General features: G+C 41.7%; 1 protein-coding gene across 9 annotated transcripts in view; it reads right to left on the bottom strand.

The window, feature by feature from the left end:
• The window catches only part of AOPEP (aminopeptidase O (putative)), a 337,732-nt gene that overhangs the window by 68,482 nt on the left and 248,438 nt on the right, over nt 1–20,812 (bottom strand). For 8 of the 9 annotated variants that reach the window (XR_004297944.1, XR_004297945.1, XM_032392876.1 and 5 more), the window contains 2 exons: nt 8,052–8,114; nt 7,563–7,637 (listed from right to left, as the gene is read on the bottom strand). Coding sequence is in view for 7 of the 9 variants with exons in the window: in XM_032392876.1 (XP_032248767.1) it covers nt 7,563–7,637; nt 8,052–8,114 (138 nt within the window). In the remaining 2 variants the exon portion in view is untranslated. Of the gene's footprint in view, nt 1–7,562; nt 7,638–8,051; nt 8,115–12,074; nt 14,667–20,812 lie in introns of those variants that run through there. The other variant, XM_032392883.1, reaches the window with a different exon arrangement.

The raw sequence follows: 20,812 nt of genomic DNA, 5'->3' as shown, positions 1-20,812 counted from the left end.
AAGGTCAAAAGCCATTTGACAACTGGGAAAAGTAACCCACAATGAGACATATTCAAGTAACATTTTCGGAATTTAAAGAAAAAAAAAATCTGGGAGAAAAGACCAGGTCACTCTGAGGGAAAGAAATGAGACCAGCGCTAAGACAATGTAGTAACATACTCAAAATAAAAACGTGAATCAAGAATTTTATATCTAGTTGAACTGACCTTCACATAGAAAGAGCACAAACTTACAAAATGCAAGAACTCAATAAATATAGTTGCCCCACGCTCTTCCAGAGAAATCCACTCTAGAACTAGCTTCAAAAAACCAAAATCCCCGAAGATCAGTTGTATGAGGACGGCTGATGAACATTACAGATTTACTTGCAGAATTAAAGTTATGTGATTTTATAAAGCATATGGTATTAAGTATATAATATCTACATGCTCTGACATCATAAATCTAATACAACCATCAAAGAAAGGGAGGAAATAGGAAGACTATATAAACGATACCATCAGCTTGTTGACCATGTTAAAAGTATTTATCTGGAAGCAAAAAGACAGTATTTCATGTCACATGATAGAAAATAAAGAGAGGAGGGGCAAGAAAAGGTTAATATCTAATTTCACTACTGCTCACAGCAGGAAATCAATAGACAAGAGGGGGGAAAAAAGTGAAGAGAGACCAAAATGTATTATTATGTCAAAGTAACCATTAGAACAAAAATCCAAGCCTTCTAAATACGAAAAAAGGACAAAAGAAAAAAATATATCATAAAACTATATAAAAGAATCAATGCTAAACATACTCATTAATTTTATAATTAATATACACTGGCTTAACTAGCCTATTAAATGAAAGGATTTTCAGATGAAAGCAAAAGTCAAGTGACAAACTCAAGGAGCACACAATTTTGGTGGCACAGTTGGGACCAAGGGCAGGCCTTCCTGGCTCTGAGCTCTCTGTATAGAATGGATGAACAAGATGACCCACAACAACCAGGAAAGCTCTACCAAATGTGCTTTCATGAAAACTGCTATCATTAAAGAACAAAATAATTAAATAAAAACTGGGACATTACAATTTCTTAAAAACATAACAGCCAGGTGTGACTTAATAAGGTCTAAGTGCCATGAGCGGGATTCATTCATCTAATTCATTCGACAAGTATTTTTCGAGGCTGCGTGTGATCAGGCCCTCCTAAGTGCTGGAGATACGAGGCTTGAGTGTCATTTCTGCTGTGCGCAGACACCCAGAAATACAAATGAAATACAGGTTGGCTATATTTAAAGGTATAGTGTCTGCCTCCTAAAAGAGAAGATGAATGGAAACTGTAACAGGCCCTAAACTACGCTGACACCGGTAGGTGCTACTACGATAACGCATCTTATTAGTGCCAGATGATACCAGGCACAAAGCAGCGGTCATTAAAATGCCTCAGATGAGAATAATTGCCAAGTAAAGCATTCTATCACAGGAACGTAACTAATGCTTCCTATAAAAGTAACTAAAAAGTCATGAAATTGTTCTCTGCCCGCCTCCCCTTTCCAGCCAAAACTCATGGTTTATATTAAAATGGCTTTCATCTTTCATGGCATAGAAGAGCTGATGCCTGCTGGCATCGAATCTGCTAAAATCAACAACAGTGTAATTATCTGCACACTTTCAAGTGTTTTCAAAATACTCGCTGGTTGGGATTTTCCTCATTTAGAAATGTATGCTTTATGCTGGTGGTCTAAGGCTGTCAATGGCTTGGGTTAAAAAAAAAATTCTTTAAGTCTTGCCTGAAGCATTCTTTTCTGCAGCAATTATTTGATTTGTTTGGACCTCACCACCTTTCAGAGCGTTCGCCCCAGTCTACGACCCCCTCACAGCATCCTGCTGGTTTGCAGTACTACCTTAATGGTGCATTTACATGAGCGGATGCATGCAAAGCACTCAGAACAGGGCTTGACACATGACAAGTGTCAGCTATTATTATATTAATAGTTCCATTCACAGATTCTTTTTAAAATACGTGAATAAGTGCGTGAGGGTAAGTGGATGACTATACTTTAATTTTCTCTGTTGTGCTAGTCGAAAATGGAAGGGGTTTCAGTTCACTCAGAATTCTCAGAATATTTTTTATCAACTGCGGATTCTTAAAAAAATAAATCTACAGAACAGATGAAAATTTAATGGTATAAAATCATACAGATCAGACTTCCTTCCTGAGGCTACCAAAAATACATTTTATCAGCAATTCTTCCTTGGTCCAGCTTTAAAAAAAAGGGAGGGGGGCAGAAAAAGCCAAGATCTTGTGAAACCGGATCTAACTTGAGACCTGGGTACAGAGAATTTAATAAATTATGTATTTGCTAGAGATTTACAAGGAAAAAAGGGTGACCCACAAGTAAGACCCAGTTCTAAATATTGCAGCAATAAAATAACGAATTGCATATTAACAGCGCTGTAATTACTCTTTTTGTTTGGTTTCTTTGTAATTACTTTTAATAAATTACGCTGCCTCTCCCCATCACTCAAGTAAGTTGTCATCCAAAGGCACAATCAGTACAACACAGGACACAAAGCCACTCACAGACAGGGAGGGCGGCCGGTGCCTCACGAGCAGTGACTCATTAGAACCCATAAAGCTTTTCTATGGAGATCAAGTATCAATGAAGCTATTGTAAGAGATTACAGCTATATAAATGTAGACTAGTTATGAATTCTCACAGGGCAAGAGCATTTTCGAAAAGAAGCAAGGGCACCAATGCCTGGGAAACCACTCAACACCAATGCTGCCTCAGTTGCGTAAGCGCGGCTGCCTGAAGCCTACCATTTTGCTGAATGTGGTGTAGTTCCTATGAAGTGAAGGGACCCTTGGTTCAGCCCTCTCTAAATTCATCTTGTGCCATTTTGCCAAGCTTTGTATCCTCACGGCTCCAGAGTCAAGCCTAACACCGTCACCGTCTGCTGTTACAGGTCCAACTAAGAGCCAGATAATTTTTATTAGTCTTAAATAGTTTTCCAGAAATCATAAACTTAATATAAAACAGACCTCTGTCACAAAAGACAAACAGCAGTAAAGCACTTTGTTAAATAGTTTAAAATTTGTACCTACCTTTAACATGTTGAATATTTCAGTATTAGAATTGTAATAAAAGCATTTTCTTAGAACATATAAAAATTTTAAAAGGAACAATAAATGGGGCAAAATTCATAAACCAAATTGGGTTTTATACACAATTTTTTAAATGTGTACATCATTATTCATACCAAGATTATCACTGCAGTTCAGAATCAAACAAATGGAAAGAGCAAATGAAATAAAAGTGAGAAAAAATGCTCCAGAATCTAAGAAGCATATTATCACAAAGAAAATAGTGCCTATGTTTGTTTTCTCAAAGACTTAGAAAACAGAATTTATCATTTGGCTCCAACTAAAATGGCCATTAAATACGATATAAAGTCCACATTTCACAACCATCTTTCTAGATCTTTGTATGTTTCGCTCCATAGTTCAAGGAAAACTTCATAAAATTTTTAACAATTTCATGCTACAGAATATTGTTTTTCAGGTTCCGGCAGAAAAGAACAATTAGGTTACCTTAAAAGGTGCTTTTGTTAGAAACCACTTGTACCTAGTGTTGCTTATGACTAATCGTAACACAGGCCGACACACTCACCCTCGCCAAGACCACTAGCTTGGAAACTAACACATGTAAAGGATGGACTGTTAATAATAATAATAGCCAACCTCAGTATTACTGAATTTTCAGTGTTTTGAAAGTTTGCCAATGCATGCTTGTGACATCATCATATATACTTGATGATGACCAGAAATGAGTATCTTAAAATTTATTCTCTGTACGTTATCACATATGCATGAAATAGGATTTCAGGTGCCTCTTTTGAATCTGAAAACTGGCATTTTCTTCTTCTAAAGGAATCCTACCTCATTCATATATTTTCCCCTATATGCTATTTATTGTTCTATACTATAGTATTACTAACCCTTAAAAAAAAACTATTTATTAGCACCACGCTCTAACCAACTGAGCTAACCGGCCAGTTCCAAAAAAAAACTATTTAAAAACTTTGTATTTCATGTATATTTATAAAAGTATATTATCCCTTCATCTTTGAATGTGATGGGTAATTTGCATTTATCTTTGAATCGGTTAGAGATAAAAGCAGAAAAAAAAATTACGTTCCTCTTCCAAAACCAACAGCCATTCAGCAACATCTATTAACATTATTTTTAAAAACAGACACCACACAGTCAGCCGCCACCACTGTCTCAGCAGCCCTCACAGAGCAGGCCGATCCATTCCCCCCGGCTGTTTGTGTGGTTGTTCATGTTCTCCTTGCCTTTCTGTTGCACAAGTTATTCAAACTAAAGGAAAGGAATGTGAAATAACTGAAGAAGAAAGACTATCAGAATGAAGGAGAAAACACCTGAGGACCAGAAGCAAAAGAGAGGTGAGTTTTGTCATTTGAAATGAAGGAAAGAAAAACCAGCAGGAAGGAATTGAGTTGCACCAGTGGAAGGGGGGCGAAGATGTGAAGAGAAAAATAAAATGAAATAAATGTCAGGAAAGACAAAAGATGCGTCAGGCAGACCGACGTAGTAGCTTCAGGAAGAGGAGAGCTGAAAACCTGTAACACCGCACAGCTACCTGGTGGGGCGGGGGGTGGAGAGAGACTTGAACAGTAAGCAGAAGAGCCAGGAAAAGGCCAGGAGAACATTTTAAATCACTTCTCCGGGTGGTACCTCTCACTCACCCCAGTTTACTTTATTTCATTATTCGTTATTTTAACCCACAGCTGAGAACGGGGTAAGTTTGTTTTGCTTCCCCTTCTGAGTTCACTGAAAAACTCAACCCATAGATCAGGCTGTGCTGACCACTTAGCACCTTCAAGATTTTCTTTAAGGGGGAAAATAAATATCTCCTGTAAGATCACATTCACTACCTATAATTCCTCGCCAGTTGCCCGCTTCCAGACTCTGGCCTTGCACCGCTGCTCTGTTTTCCTTCCTCAGGCAGGTCAGACGACTCTGCTTTCCACAAGTCAGTAAATACTGGAGAAAAAATGTTCCGACCCTCCCACAGTTAAACACAGACTAGTTAACCAAGTTCAGTCATCTGGGCTGAATCCTGCGTGAGCCTGAAAGATGTAAACAGAGACTGGGGGGATGGAGGAAGGGCAGCGTGCGGGAGAAGTGGGGCAAAAAAAACAAAGTAGGCAAATAAAGGCAATGGGCAGACTTAAAATTATGCCTACCAAAAATGACTAAAACTCATTTTCTCATGTTAACAGTAACAGAAAATGAATAAAAGCTGAAAATACCATAGTTTTATTTCAACGTTGTAAAAAAAAGATAGTGGATGAGTTAAAAAGGAGAAATTAGGTTCATTTGCTTCTACTTGTGGCATGGTAGACATTTAAGAACATTTATGAAACTCAACAGCGAGTTAACTACTGAGATTCCTACTAATAACAGGTTCAAATCGTAGCAAAAAATTAACACATGACCTCGATTTAAATACTCATTACCACACAGAATTCGCTCTGTATTTCGGAATAGACACTCGGGCAATCGGGGTACGGCACCTTGGCTACCCGCTGCAGGGTGGCTTCTGAGCCTTTCAGAACTCGCTCTAATGCCCTTGGTCACTGATTACACTCCCTCTCACCCTGCCCTTGAAAATATCGCCTGCTTTGCCTCAGCGAACTCCAAACCCTTTCCTGGGTGCAACAGAGGCAAAACAGTGGGCAAAGGGCTTGGCTGCCATGCAGAGCCAGGAAGAAAGACTAGACACACTGATAATTAATATTCTCTGATCCAATTCTGAAATTTCCCATCTTCTGGCCCTCTCCACCTCCCCCTCAAAGCTAGTCAGCTTTAAGCTGCACTCCTTGAAAGGAAGTTCAGCTTGTTGGTCCCAACCTACTTTATTTCTGTATCCTCTTTAAAACTGCTGCCCACGTTTTCTAAGAAGAAAAGTCAAACGTGCACCCTGCTCATAAGCTCTAACACACAGCCTCTATCGAGGAGAAAGGCTCAGCAAAGAACCCCATTTTCTTGGGAGGTGAAATCCTCAGTTCCCTCCTTCTCATTCTCAGAAGGCAGTGGTCAGATAATGGGTGTCACACATGTGGTTACTTCAAGTTCAGATTTTGGGGGTGATGGTACCTAGTAATCCACAAAGGTAAGGGCTTCCCTTCATTCATGCGTGACATACTGTGCATTTGGGTAATCATCTTTTTGGCTTAAAAAAATAATAGCCAGAAAATATTTTTTCGAAATGTTAAGCAAGCCATAAAACTTTTTCCTTCTTTGGACATTTTATGATCTCATTCATCACCTCACAGACATTTTTTAAAACACCTGGAGCATGAAAGTTAAACAAACACAACCTACCACAGCATGCCGAGGTATGGTCAGAAAACTCAAATCTATTCAAAATGAAACCTTTTTCTATTACTGTTTAACTTAAGTGACAGATATGACTCTGTTTAAAAAGGTAAGGGCTGGAGTACCACTCTTCATGGACTGACTGTCTCCCTACAAATGACCAGGATCCTAGGCCAGTTCTTTTCCCAATTCTCTTAGAAGCTGTCCTTGGTATCCTTACATGCACTCTGAAACTTTGGAATCACCTTCATTATGATGTGCTTTGTGCACATTCTCGGACGCTGCAATGCCCATACTAAGGCAACACATCAGAGAAGTTGGCAGCAATGCTATCAGCAGGAATTTGGCTTCAGAATCAGGAGTGATTCATCATACATTCTAGCAGCAGAAAAACAACACACATCTATTTTAATCCCTTGGTGCTATCAAGAATCAAAAAACAGTACAGTAATTAAGTCAACGCAACAATAATCCTATCTGCTGTAACACTGGTAAAACATTATTCAGAAAACAACATACTACTTACCTTATTTCATAATTATTTCATAATTATTTATTACAATGACAAATCAAGTTTTAACACAATTTCAGGAGAAAATAGGTAGTCCAAACTTCTGCAAAGTAACATACTGAAATTCTAAATTAAAAAAAACAAATTTCTCATTTGCTTTACAGTAAATAAAATCTCTCCTAGTGTTTCAAAAGAAATCACTTCTTTCATCTCCCTCCATTTTTAAGATTACTCTAATTTAAAGTCTAAAGGCTAAACGAGTGAGTGTGCTACTGTATCTATCACAACCAAACACAGAAACCTGATATTGTGGGCAATTTATTCAGAACACCCCCCCTTTTTAGAGGTACCTTAACAACTGCATAACTACTATTAACGGGTCTAATATAATAATGGAACCCGCTTATGTCCTATTGCTCTAGTTAATGAGCACGAAACATATCTCTATCGCGAATCATTCTCTTACTTCCTGAGAATATAGTATGTCTATAATTATCAGAGATTATCAACCAATATTTCTGTATAACCATCCACGTTATTTTACGGCTTACTGTACATTTAATTGAAACTTAAAAACTACTACTCTATTGTTATGACCAAGTCCTCAGGGGCTAGGGGGAGATTTCTCAAGAACTCCACCCAGTGCTCTTTCGGGGACCCTACCTTTTCAAACACTTCTTCAGCCTCCCTTCGTTTCCGTTTTCGGGGTCTCCGGTTCACTCGAATCCATTTCTCGACCTGAAGTTCAAAAACCACAGAGCGATTTAAACACGACGACGGGTGGTGAGGGCCATCCCTCTGCGTGAGAAAGAAACGATCGACGGCCTCGCGACGCTGCCTTCCAGGGCTTCACCTGGGGAAGCCACAGGCACCTTCCGGGCTCGCCGGGCGGCCTCAGCGCCGGGGGCTCAAGAGACGCGCGGGTGTGCGGCGCGCCGAGGCCGTGACCTTCGCCCGGGCCCGGCCCTCCGGTCACCGGCCCGGTCGGCCACCCGCGCGCCGGTGCGCGCCGGAGCCCCCGAACGGGGCCATCTTACCCACCGCTGTCGCGCGTCGGCGCCGCGGGGAGTACGCGGTGAGGATGCGGCGCCAGACCCACCGCCCCCAGGGAGGGAGGAAGGGGAGCGCGGGGAGCTCGCCTCCCGCACTCACCTCGGCGCTCACTTGCCGCGCGAGCCCGCACTCCGCCCCGGCCTGGCGCTCCCTCTGCAGCGGCTGCGGGGGAAGGGGAAAGAGTCAAGTTTACCCCGGGAGCCGCCCCAGCCTCCCTCCCCCGCGCCCCACCAACTCGGCGCGCTGACCCACTACCTCGCCCGCGGAAGGTGAGGGTGGGAGCGAGGGCCCCGCCGCCCGCGCCCAGCGCCCGCCGCCCCGCCGGCCCGCGGGAGAGCAGCGGGCACGCTGGGCCCGCAACACCTAAGGCGCAGCGCGGGCGGCGGGGCGGCGCGGGGCCGGGGCGGCGGCGCGGGCGGAGGGCGGGCGCTGGGGCGGGGGCGGGGCCTGCCTTAAAGGTATAGGCGGCCGCGCCGTCCTCCCTGCAGGTCGCCCCCGCCTCCGCCCCCGCCGGCGCGCCGGCTAATTTTATTGTTCTTTTTGCGAACGTCTTTCTTCCTCTCCCCGCGCCCCGCCCGCGCCCGCGTTCCCGCGCCCTCCCACGCGCGGACCGACCTGGGCGCGCATGCCTTACCTTTCCAGCCCCCATCCCCCGCGGACCCCTGGGGACCCGCGAAAGGGTTTCTCGGCCGCGTTGCGAGCAGAAGCGCTGCCCGGCCGCAGGCGAAAGGGCTTAGCTCGAGAAGCCGCCCCCACACCCCCGCGGCCAGCCGAACTCGCTTCTCCGGTCAGAAACCTAAGTGTCCAGATGGCCTTCGCGGAGCGGAAAGGAACTTTCCTAGTGGGCTTTTTTTTCCGGGAATGGACTAGACGTCATCAAGAAGACGTTTTTCAGTGGCCCCTCCGAACTCCGGGGCGGTGGCAGGTGACCTCCCGGGGGAGAAACCCGGAGCGCGTAAAAGGCGAGCCCCGCGCACCACCCGCGCCTCGACGGAGCCTGTGCGCTCTCGGCGCGGCCGGCGCCGCACGCGCCTTGCCCGCGGACCCCCACAGCGACTGGGGAGAATTTAAAAGGAGACATTGTCTTCATAATTAGGGGGATAGTTTCCACTTAGTTTGTAAAAGTCTGCGATGCTCCACATTTTTCTGCCGACACCCAAAAGGCTTTCTTCCCATCCGTATCAGAAGTTGGCTGAACCAGAAAGGGGGTGAACAGTTGGGTCGCACTCGTATTTGTTGATCTTGACCATCCCTTTAACTTTATCGCATTTCTTTAAAGAAAATCTGTCTTGCCCTCTCTTTATTGCTACTCCATCCTTCTTTCAAGATCAAAAGCTTTAGATCAAAGCCAAGATCAAACTCACTACTTTAAATAGAGGCAACTTTGCCACGGAGTATTTTACACAAAGAGGAGCTTCTTAATGGAGACATCAGAGTGGAAAACTTTATTTTATCCCTTCATCCTATATTCATAACTGGACTACTTAAAATTACATTGATGATGCACTTATATGTCCTAAAATAAACAACAGGTCTGCTCAAATGGGGGATTCTTGACTTAAGTGTTTGTGTTTCCATGAATACCAAAATAAATAAATAAATAAATGTAACTCTAGTTAGATAAGCATATTTGCCATTTTGTATCATTATTAGCTAAGTACTATGAAATGCATGCTCATTTGCTAAAGATTTTTCGAAGTGGTATCGAATCTCCTTATATATAATGTACAACTATCATATACAATTTTTCCACTGCAAAACAAATGTATAAAAATAGTTAATGCCTTGCACATCTCCAGTGCACATACAGAGGCAGGTAAAAGTTACAAATGATGAACTGGATTATGTAATTGCAGAGCTGCTTACTTTCAAATGGAAATAAGACCTCCAACTATTTGAGCTTCCATGCTACTAATAACAGTTCCAGAATCAATAGAAATCTATCACTGGTAGACACTTCTTCACCCACTAGAATTTTTTTCCTTGGGAATTTACCACCCCTAAGAACTCTGATAAAAAAACCTTTCATTACTGATGTACTAAAACAGCACCCCAAATAGACCTTCCTTAAGTATCCTTTTTGTTGACTGATCAACAATTTTAACATGTAGCCTTAAAAGAAACAAAAAATAAAATAAATTCCAACAATCCAGTAGTGGGAATAGAAAATTACTGAAAATTAAATCATATATAGACTTCTATGAAAATCTGTTATTACAGATGGATAGTTAGTACTTGAAGGCTTGTTTTCCATTGTAATTCTCATCTGACTGTAGTCTCAAATACACACACACACACACACACACACACACACACACACACAATTGTTCCTCATGCTAAAAATCCCATTAAGTCACTAGAAAGATCTTAGGAATTGAGACCTGGGAACCCTGTCTTGCTGCCAGTGACAGTCTCCTTTCTTCCTAGTCTGCAGCTCATGGAGAACCTAATGGTTTCTGGCATAAGCTGAGCAAAGGAAAGAATCCTACTGTCACTGCTCCTCTGAGTAGGTAATTAAAGCTATGGTCCACTCTTAAGTTCCTCCTAACTCCTTTCCTTTGTACTCTTACACCCTCACACCCACTACCACAATCCATCCTACACCAAGAAGCCAGAATAGTATTTTGAAAGGTAGTTCAAATGATACCACTTTGCTTTACCAAGAATGCACTTCTTTCTCTTCTCTGCCTGGCTGGCTCCTACTTATTCTCTAGTTTTGGCCTTAACTCTAGAAAGGTCTTTCCTTACTCCCCACTCCAAATTATGTCACCCCCACTATTCCTTCTAATAGCATCCTGTTTATTTCTTTTAAATTGCTTATCTTTTAGAGCTATTAAAAATTATTTTTAATTAAGAGACTATTTTTTAGAGCAGATAACAGAAAAATTTATGCAAAACACACAGAGTTCCCATATGCCAACATAACACACAGTTTCCTCTATTACTAATATCTTCCATTAGGGTGGTGTGTTTGTTACAATTCAGGAACCAATATTTGATACATCATTATTAAATAAAGCTCATGGTTTACAGTAGGGTTCACTATGTGTTGTACAGTTCTATTGCAGCTTTTTTATTATTATTATTAATTTGTTGAATGTCTATCTTCCCAGTTGGACTTTAAACTCCAGGAAGAAAGAGATCCTGTCTCTTTTGTTCTTGATTTTGGTCCAGTCAGTTAAAATATCGCTGGCACATAGTAGATGCTAAATAAATACGTTAAGTAAGCAAATGGAAGATATAGGAACAAATGACTGAATGAACAGCATATGAAATTTCAAGGGGGAGAGTCTCAAGATAAAGATCTTTCTAATTAACTCCTGTTTGTTTCTCCACTAAAATACCTTATTTTGTAAAAAGCACAAAATTATGCATTTTGTTTTTAAAGAAAGAGACCATGGGACATCAGTTACATTGCAGGGTGCTTCTAAAATGACCTTTTAAAAAAAATAAAAATAGAAATGAGAAATAAAGATTCTTAATTCCCTCTTCTATTCATCATGAAAACTGTATTCCAAAAATTCAGTGCTAGGAGCTGAATTTGATCTAGAATGAAATAGTAACACATTTTAAAATTATTGGAAAAAAATATTTTTTAAAGATTTTATTTATTTGAGAGAGAGATTGAAAGAGCACACAAGCGGGGGAGCAGCAGAGGGAGAGAGAGGAGCAGGCTCCCCGCTGAGCAAGGAGCCCGATGCGGGGCTGGATCCTAGGAGCCAGGCTCATGACCTGAGCCAAAGGCAGACACTTAACTGACTGAGCCACCCAGGCGCCCATTTTATTGGAAAAATATTAATTCTTTTTTACTGTGTTCAATATAACCTCAACACATTTCTCCTTTTGCCTATCTAAATCTCCCTTTCTTCATGGGCTGACCCCAATAAAGGTAGGGTGTGGAAAAACTGGAGGAAGAGTACTTTTTAAAAATTGGAATTCTGGGGATGCCTGGATGGCTCAGTCGGTTAAACGTCTGACTCTTGATTTAGGCTCAGGTCATGACCTCAGGGTCATGAGATCCAACCTCTGCCCCCCACCCCACTGGGCTCTGTGCTGGGTGTGGAGCCTGCTTGAGATTCTCAAACTCTTCCTCTCCCACTGCCCCTCCCACCCTTCCCTGCATGCACGCGCACTTTCTCCATCCCGCTCTGTCTCTTTAAAAAAATAATAAATAAAAAAATAAAATTGGAATTCTGTAGACAGGGATGGATACTCTTAATAACTATCTTTAAGAAAGTGGTGAAAGCACTTTAAAGCTATCTTTTAAAAACAGATGTTTTCTATTTGAAGTATGTTTTAAAAAATGTTTCGTCTAGTAGAGATGCAAGTTTTGAAAGGAAGTTGTTTTAAGAGACTTTCTTGTCAATGCAGTTTGTAATAGCTGAAGACAATTTCAGAGGCTAAGGAAAATGCCATTGCTTTAGAATAAAAGCGTTACTTTATCTAGTGGCTGGAGATTACTTTTAGAGAGAAAATCCCTCCTCCTCCTCCTCCACCTCCCCCTCCTCCTCCGGAAATGACTCCTTTCATTGGAATATGGTATCGATAATAATTTCATATTGTTAATATGGATGTGTGCTTCTGCTTCATGATGAGCTACAATCCAGAGGAATGAGAAGCAGCAGCAGGCCTTCCTAGTCACCTAGAAGGCCGAAAGGGCGGACAAGGGGAACCCTTTAATTAGTCCAAACAGCCTCAGATGGCAAAGTACACTCACTTGGGCTCAGGAGAGGAAAAACTATCCACTATAAGAAGTCAAAAGATCTTTTAATACCAAACAATGTAGAGAGGTTTCAGAAGAGCTCTATAGCCAACATATATTGAGTGTAAATTAAAAAGTACACACCTACACAAAACTAGAAATGAAAAATCAAGATAAGTTTAAGCTGCAAATAATAACAAGGAAGTAATCCTGATTAGGGTCAAAGTTCTCAAATGTCTAGGTCTTTAAATTTTGCTCTACCCTTTTAGAATGTAACATTCCTTTATGATATCTTTGATTTTAGAAAAATTACCATTTCTATTATTGCCCATTTTGTGTCTGTGTTAGAATGAATGCCTAATTCTTCTTTCTCAAGAGGATTTTGGCCCTGCTAAATGGACCTCTTAGTGGAATCCTTATAAAGCATGGTTTTCAAAAAAGGAAATCCTTCCCACATTTGTGCTGCAGTGAGCTGGCTAAGAGAACCTCTTCCTCTCAGTCATCATAACCCTGAACTCACTGTTATTCAGAAACTTTTACAGAGCTTGCCTGAGGGAACATGCTCAGCTCTGCCATTTCTAGATCCCCTCTGCGAATCTGATAAAGCATTAGCTATCAGCTTTTGGCTCCCTAGAAAAAAATACACCTACAATCATTCACAGTCCCCTACTCCCTTCCCACACACACATCAACTGTCATGAGGTTTACAGATTTTTCTGATTGCCCAAACCCCTACCCTAGATACTCTAAGATCCTCTTGGATTAGAGCAGACCCCACCATATAGCTGGCCCAGGACGACGTCTTACTGGTGCTCTGTGAAAGTCCTTTTATCGCATTATGTTCTGGTAAGAAGCCATCAACCTTTATTGAGGTGCATTGTAAGAAACAGCCCCATAAAACCCATCCCAGTGTTTACCGTAAGGATAGTTTCAGAGGATTGTTTATTACATTAAATAGTAATTTTCTGAGAGGACCCACAGGGAGCCTGGTATCAACATCAGGAATAGCTGGACTCAGGCACCTGGTTTGTTTTACCTCATGAACACTACAAATTGATTCCTTTTCCCTCTTCTAGAAAATTCTGTGCCCCTACATTAAACCAAGCATAAGAACTTCAAGGGGTGCATATTGTATGATAATTTAATTCCTGGCCCCATCTTATTTTCCTACTATTATTTTCACATTTCTTTGCTTTTTATATTTTAATTTATTTTTATCATGCTCTATTTTGCTTTAGAAGCTGTCTTAACTCCATTTTGGGCAAAGAAGAGTATGAATAAATAAAATATTCTGGGTTTATTTTTTCTTTCTTTAACTTTCTTTTACTTTTTGGGGGAGAGGGAGAGGTTCTGATAAAATGTGACGGTTCTAATATTTCTCTCCATTAAAAACACTTAGAAGTGAAGCATGGGAGGTAAGGATGTACTATTACACTCTACTTATAAAATTCAAGGAAAAGAACTGTTAAAAGACAAAGCAAAAGTAAATACACTATTACACAAAAATGGTGCTAAACTACTATAAAAATGTTAACCAACCGAGTATTTTACCTCTTTTGATATCGAAACCAGAGGAAATAGGTTTTGACCTCGGGAAGAAGAATGTAAGCTGGATATAGAGACAGGTTAGTCACTTAACAAGCATATTGAGAGCCTACTGCAAAACAGAGCACTAGACTTCGTGAACACAGAGCTGAATAAGACACCATCCCTGTCCTCAGGACCCTCGTGTGACCAGGCAGTCACCTGGCGTAGTATAAGGAGCACACAGATAGCCTGTTGGGTTGGAATCCAGGGTCTGCCATATATTATTAGTCGTGTGACCTCTCTAAGCCTCCTTTCTTAGAGACTTGTGAAGATCAAGGGACACATGTGATGTGCTTACAAGGGGAGGCAGTTGTTACTTACCAAATTCTAGAAGCAACGCAACATCACTAGAAGCTGGAGGGAAGTGACCTTAAGACACAAAGTACCCAACTGCTACGTGTACCAGAGACCATGGAACCTCAGAACTGGAAGAAAGAACCAGAGCAGCCAATTCTGTAAGGACTGAATGGTTTGCCAAGTGCTTCCACATACAGACTGCACTGTTTATTTCTCACATAGTCCCATTTTCAGGATGAAGAAACTGGGTCTCAGGGAATTTTCGTATCTTTTTTTTATATATATATTATTTTTAAGTAATCTCTACACCCATCGTGGGGCTCGAACCCACAAGCCCAAGATGAAAAGTCGCATGCTCTACTGACTGAGTCAGCCAGGTGCCCCAAATTTTCATATCTTTAGTATTTAATATTGGGTAGCCCTTAGATCTCCAGCCTGGAAATGTAGCACTCTTTCTACTCCAGCATGAGAGCTTAGGGAACATCTAGCATGACTGTCTCACTTTAAAATAGTTGCTTATTATGTGGATCAGATCAACCTCAGATCAAAACACAGCCCATAAAATATTATCCCATACCATAAAAGTCTATTGCAACAGCCATTTCAGAACACAGACATTGTACACCCCCTTCAACACCTATATGACTGCAATTCTTTACAGGAGCTTAACATTCGTGGATATTCTGACAAAGAGTTTCACAGGTGAAATACAAAGTTATGTAGGGGTGGCGTTAAATCAGAGGGACCCCTGACTGCTTATTAGAATCACCAGGAGGGTTTTTAGATCCCAATGCCCAGATGGCATGCCACATCGCTGAAATTCACATCCTGAGAGTGGGACCCTGCATCAGTCCTTTTTTAAAGCCTTCCCCACCCCGTCTCCCCCAGTGATTCCACTGTGCTGCCAGTGTTGAGAACCACTGGTTTAGATCATTTTAATGATGACCCATCTCTAACAAGTTACTATTAAGAAATTCCAGATGTTTGGGAGACATCTAAATTTCAAGGTCAATGCCACAGAGGACAGCCATCTATTAAGTTCTATTTCATTAAGTCTCTGGGTAAACAACAGACAATGCTGGGCAGGATGGGCTGCTGGCCTGACCCAGGGTAGCAATTCCTACTGCTTACACCTGGGGATAAACTTCTGGGCAAGATTAGTTAAGTACACACACACACACACACACAAGAATTAAAAAGAAGTAGATGATCTCAACACTAACCAGAAGGGAGGCAAGAATGAATGGATATTTGACTTTAGAGTTTTTTCCAGGTTCATGGGTAATACAATTCTGGATCTGGAATGAAAAGAGCATAGATTCTTGTCTTTCGGGGAACCTGGAACCCCACATACATATGAGGTGCTATTTCCCACTCATCCCCTGTAGACAGTGTTCTAATCATGTCGATGGCTGCCACCTATTCCCTGGAAACAAATATTTTACATTTGGAAGACTGCTGGCTACAATTCGGGGACAGTGTGTACCAATGGAAAAGACCCTTTGTTATGTGCAAAAGCTACTATTCCACACAGGAAACAACCCAGGTTGGTCTTCCTTAGTGTTGGGCACCATGCTCTAACCAAATGGGCTTCCTTATTTAGAAAAATACACTACAATGATGCTATAGGAGAACTACTCTGGCAAAATGCCTTACAAAAGATATTAGTTACTAATTATTTAAAAGCACAAACATATATGTGAACATTTCAGTAGCTTGAAAAGCAAACACTCATGTCTAGGTCCCTTTGGTTATTCCCTAAGATGGATGGATACGCTATCTGTAAGTATAGGCACAAGGAGTGCCTTGTGCTTCATGATGCCTTCAAGGGAAGCTATGCATTGGGAGTCTGGGGCCCCAGCATGTCTCTTTTTCTTTTTCCAGCATGTCTATTTTTAAAAACATTGGCACTCAGACTGGCTTGCCTGTCATCTGGCCTTCCAAGAGAACTCAATGAAGTCACAATTTGCAAACAAGTACAATGGGCCTAAATCGTCCCACCTCTATTCAGAAGTAAGAACACACAGGCACGTGCACACACAGAATAGGGAAAGTAAAATCCACCACAATTTGGGGGGGGGGGGGGGGGGGGGGGCTGTCCCAAATAGAAATACTATATGAGAAAGAGCTATTTTCCAGAATGTTTGTTCACCAAACATTTAGATCCATATAAGAGGTGTTCCAGAACAACAACGAGAAGGGCCAGAATTAATTGGTTGCTAATCTCTTTACTTTTTGCAGGATGTTTCCTCCAGCAGTGGATTAAATCAATGTTTAATGCTACACAGGCCCAGCTGTGTCCATATTAGGAAAGCCCAAGCTCACATCTCTTTCTCGGTGAAAAAAGGATCCGTCCTCCCTCCTTTTGCTCTGCTTCCACCCCCTGCGTGTGTAGGTGGGAGAGTAGGAGCTGGGGAATGTGAACTTGATCCAGCATTGATCAGCCAAGCAGCAAACTCTCATTGTTCTTTAGATACCAAACATAACTTCTCTCTACTAGGGATAAACCCAGCCATTCTGCATACAACACGGCTTTTGTGCTCAGTAGTATGAGAGATGAAAAAGAACCACCAAGAACATTAAAGCTTTATTAGACTCATCATAAACACCTAATATGTAGACTTTGAGAATCTACCCAGTGAATTTATATTCCTATTAATATTAGGTATGTTAGACTCTCTTAAACCTACCAATCTTCTGGTCATTTCTGTTTTATGATTATGGATTTCAATTTATAGCATAAATACTGCAGTCTACTTTAGCTTTGCTTTCTATTTGAGCCTTTCTTATCTCACTGCCTTGCTCTCTGAGGTTCAAGGGCATTGGAAATCATGCTAATGTACAACTAAATATGCTGTTGTTGTTTTTAAGTGCTGTCCTATGAATGTGGTTTAACAATCTCTGTACAAAGCCATATGTAATGAGAAATACACAGTTAAGAACCTAGACCTAGGCACCCTCTGTCCTTACCAGCTAGAAGCTGTGTAACCTTGGGCATGTCACACAACATTTCTGGGCCTATAAAAAGGCGATTATGCTATCTGTTTCGCAGAGTGGTGCTGAAGATGAAATGAGACAGCACATAAACCAAGCGGCACCAAGTAGACCAGTAGATGCTAATTCCCTGCCTCTTTGCCCCCAGAAACAAAAGCCCGTCTGGTATTTTGAACCTAAGTAAACTTTCAAAGGTCTCAAATAACTGAGTTGTGACATCATAATAAAAAGCCTCACCTGACCACCACACAGCCGTGTCGCCTCTGACAGAGCCCACAGTGACAGTGGCATGGCTGAGCTACTATAGGCAAATGCCTGTTCTCTTTCCAAAGGACTGGTGGCCACAAGGAAACAAGTTCTCTTTCTCATATGCCTTATGATAAAGGAGATCATTCTGTTTCCGGTCCCATCGCACTCAAAACAATAAGCCCACTGTTGTTCTAAGAATATCAGAAATGAAATTTGGTATTTCTACATTGTTCTCTGAAGGTACCAACATGACAGGTGCTAGATACAAAAACATCTGAAATCCTAATAGTAGCTACATGCATTTAACACCAATGTAATAATTAAGAAGAGAGAAAGATTAAATTCACAAATACAATTCTATACAGAGCCACCCGATCTACACGTTCTTAGATTTACCCATTTACAGTTTAATTCACTAGAAGCATTTATGCAAAACCCAGGCAGACATCCCTCAGTTACAAAATCAATGACAGTGACGAAGAAACACAATTTGAGGAGAGACTCAGTGAGAGCTCCAAAGAAGCCAACCTTGTAATGAGTATAACCAAGAAGAGTCTCAAAGAGAATGTATCTTTGGTTGGCCACATGGAATATGAAAAGTGACAGCACACACAACTGAGGGAAAAGGAAGAGAATACAGAGAAGGGGAAATGGAGCCCCTGGAGGAAAGGCCCGAGGAGCCGCCGGGCATGGAAGGAGACCTCTCTCCATGGAAATAGGCCATGGGGGTGAAGGCATTCTCTCCAGTCCATCCCTAGTATTACTTGTTGCCCCAGAGTCTCAGCCCCCAAGTCTGATGCATTGACTCTGGCCTCCCTTCCATGCATTTTCATGCCAGTAAAATTGCTGAAATAAAGAAGTGAACTATGGAGCTGTGGGGCATAAATAATGTCATATTGGAAGGTCGGGGCTAATAACAACCAGGATGCCCTTAATGCTCTTTAAGAAAAACCATCTGATCTATATAGCCCTCGATGTGGTTTGAAATTCCCTTAGCCTACAAAAGAAAATATTTTTAGCATGTAGCACACTTTGTAACAGACATATAAGTGCACTGAAAATATAATTTTAGGAAAGCATCTGGGTTTGATCATTTCTTGTTATACCTCAATGCCAAATAGGTTCTAGTTTCTCAATATAAGGAACATGGCAACATTCGGCCGCAAGCTCTACAGCAATCACTGTAGCAATTTCTCATAAACATTTCACTACCGGCTCTGCTTGGTTTTATTTTTTAAAGCGGCAAATAATCTACAGATTTAAATATAAAAGCAGCATAAAAAATATGAATTTTTTTGGCCCCAATGTCTTCCCCTCCTAGAACTCACTGGATCATCTGGACAAGAGACATAAATGAGTATTTACTTTTATGTCCCAAAATGTATCCTAGAAATAATCGTTGCCACTGTCTGAGGTAAAACTCCCCTGCAGCTTTTATTGATCTGCAGGCATTTCAAGACATTGACAACCTGAGCAAAATTTTTTTTCATCTCCTCCTAGTCAAACAGGTTACTATCTGTGAATAATTGATTTGCAATAGAAGCAAATGCCTATTCTTCAATGATCAACCAGCCTAAATGCTCTTGCAGATTGATTATTACCTGTGATTTCTCCCAAGAATCTTTTGTATAGCAATTTTCCAGCTGAAGAGAAAAGAAATGTACAGACAAGGTTTCTTGATAGCTACCTTTGTAAAACACCACTCAGGAGGAAACATATGAAAATTCTCCCAATACCGGGGCACCTGGGTGGCTCAGTCGTTAAGCATCTGCCTTCGGCTCAGGTCATGATCCCAGGGTCCTGGGATCGAGCCCCCCGTCGGGCTCCCTGCTCGGCAGGAAACCTGCTTCTCCCTCTCCCATTCCCTCTGCTTGTGTTCCCTCTCTCTCTGTGTCTCCCTCTGTCGAATAAATAAATAAAATCTTTAAAAAAAAAGAAAAAAGAAAAGTCTCCCAATACCACTCCAAACTAAGGGAAGTTTCCAGTCTGTGGGCAATTCAACAGATTCCCAGGTTGGAGAGGGAGACACTTGGAGGAAAAGTCAATCCAGACTTCTCTCCTCTCAGAGCAACCAGGCTCATCTCCATGGAGCTCACACTTCAGCCAGCTACTGGGCATAGCATATAGTGACATGAGGCAAAAAAGCGGCTCTGGCCTTCACCCAGGCCAGCCCCGTTCTTTCCCCAAAGAATCAGTGAGGGTTCAGAGAAGGCAAGTGGCTCACCCAAGGCCACACAGCTTAGTGGCACAGGGCTGCTTCCAAAGCCTCATTTAATGTATCAGTTACCTCCTTTGTCCAATATAGAATTAAGTTCGCAGAACAAAAGTTCATTACAGCATCCTCTGTGAAAACAGCAAATTGGATACAACACAACTGACTCTCCTTTCCCACCCAGCCTCTACTCCCGCTCTTTAACCTCAAAATAATGCGGCCGTGCATTTTATGCATCAAATTGTCTGGACCGTACTTAGATACGGTGGTGGCAGTTATAAGTAGACAGGATCAGAAGCAGAAACACTGAGCTTGCAAAGTCCCAAGCTGAAGGACCGGCCTGGAAGGACAGGGTCTTCTGTTGAATAAGCTGAACACACCCACTACCAAGCACCATCACAGACAACTGCCATACAAAGAAATGCGTGTGACATGCACGCTACCCTTTTTAAAAACACACATGCGGATTTGGGCAGTTTGACAATCACTGACCGTTACCCTGACCCTTGTGATTACGCTTGCTTCTGGGCCACCTCTGGGCTGTGCCCTCGAAGCTCGCCTGCTCCAGGTCAGGGGAGAGGACAAAACGAGGGCAAGAGCCAGGGACTCTAGCTGGAATTGGCTTTTGAATGCAAATAAGAAGATAAAGGATACATCCCTTAAATGCTTTAGATGGTATATAAAGACCTTCTTTGTTCGACCAATTGCTTTTTCTCACTTGTTGTTTTGGTGACCTGATATTTATTACCTAATTTAGTTTCCATCTCGAGGAATAGCTCTGTCTTTCTAAAAGCAAAGATCTCGGGTGCCTGGGTGGCT

The sequence above is a fragment of the Phoca vitulina genome, unplaced genomic scaffold, assembly GCF_004348235.1.
Source record: "Phoca vitulina isolate PV1807 unplaced genomic scaffold, GSC_HSeal_1.0 scaffold70, whole genome shotgun sequence".
NCBI classification, from domain to species: domain Eukaryota; kingdom Metazoa; phylum Chordata; class Mammalia; order Carnivora; family Phocidae; genus Phoca; species Phoca vitulina.
This window is presented reverse-complemented; position numbering and strand designations above follow the sequence as displayed.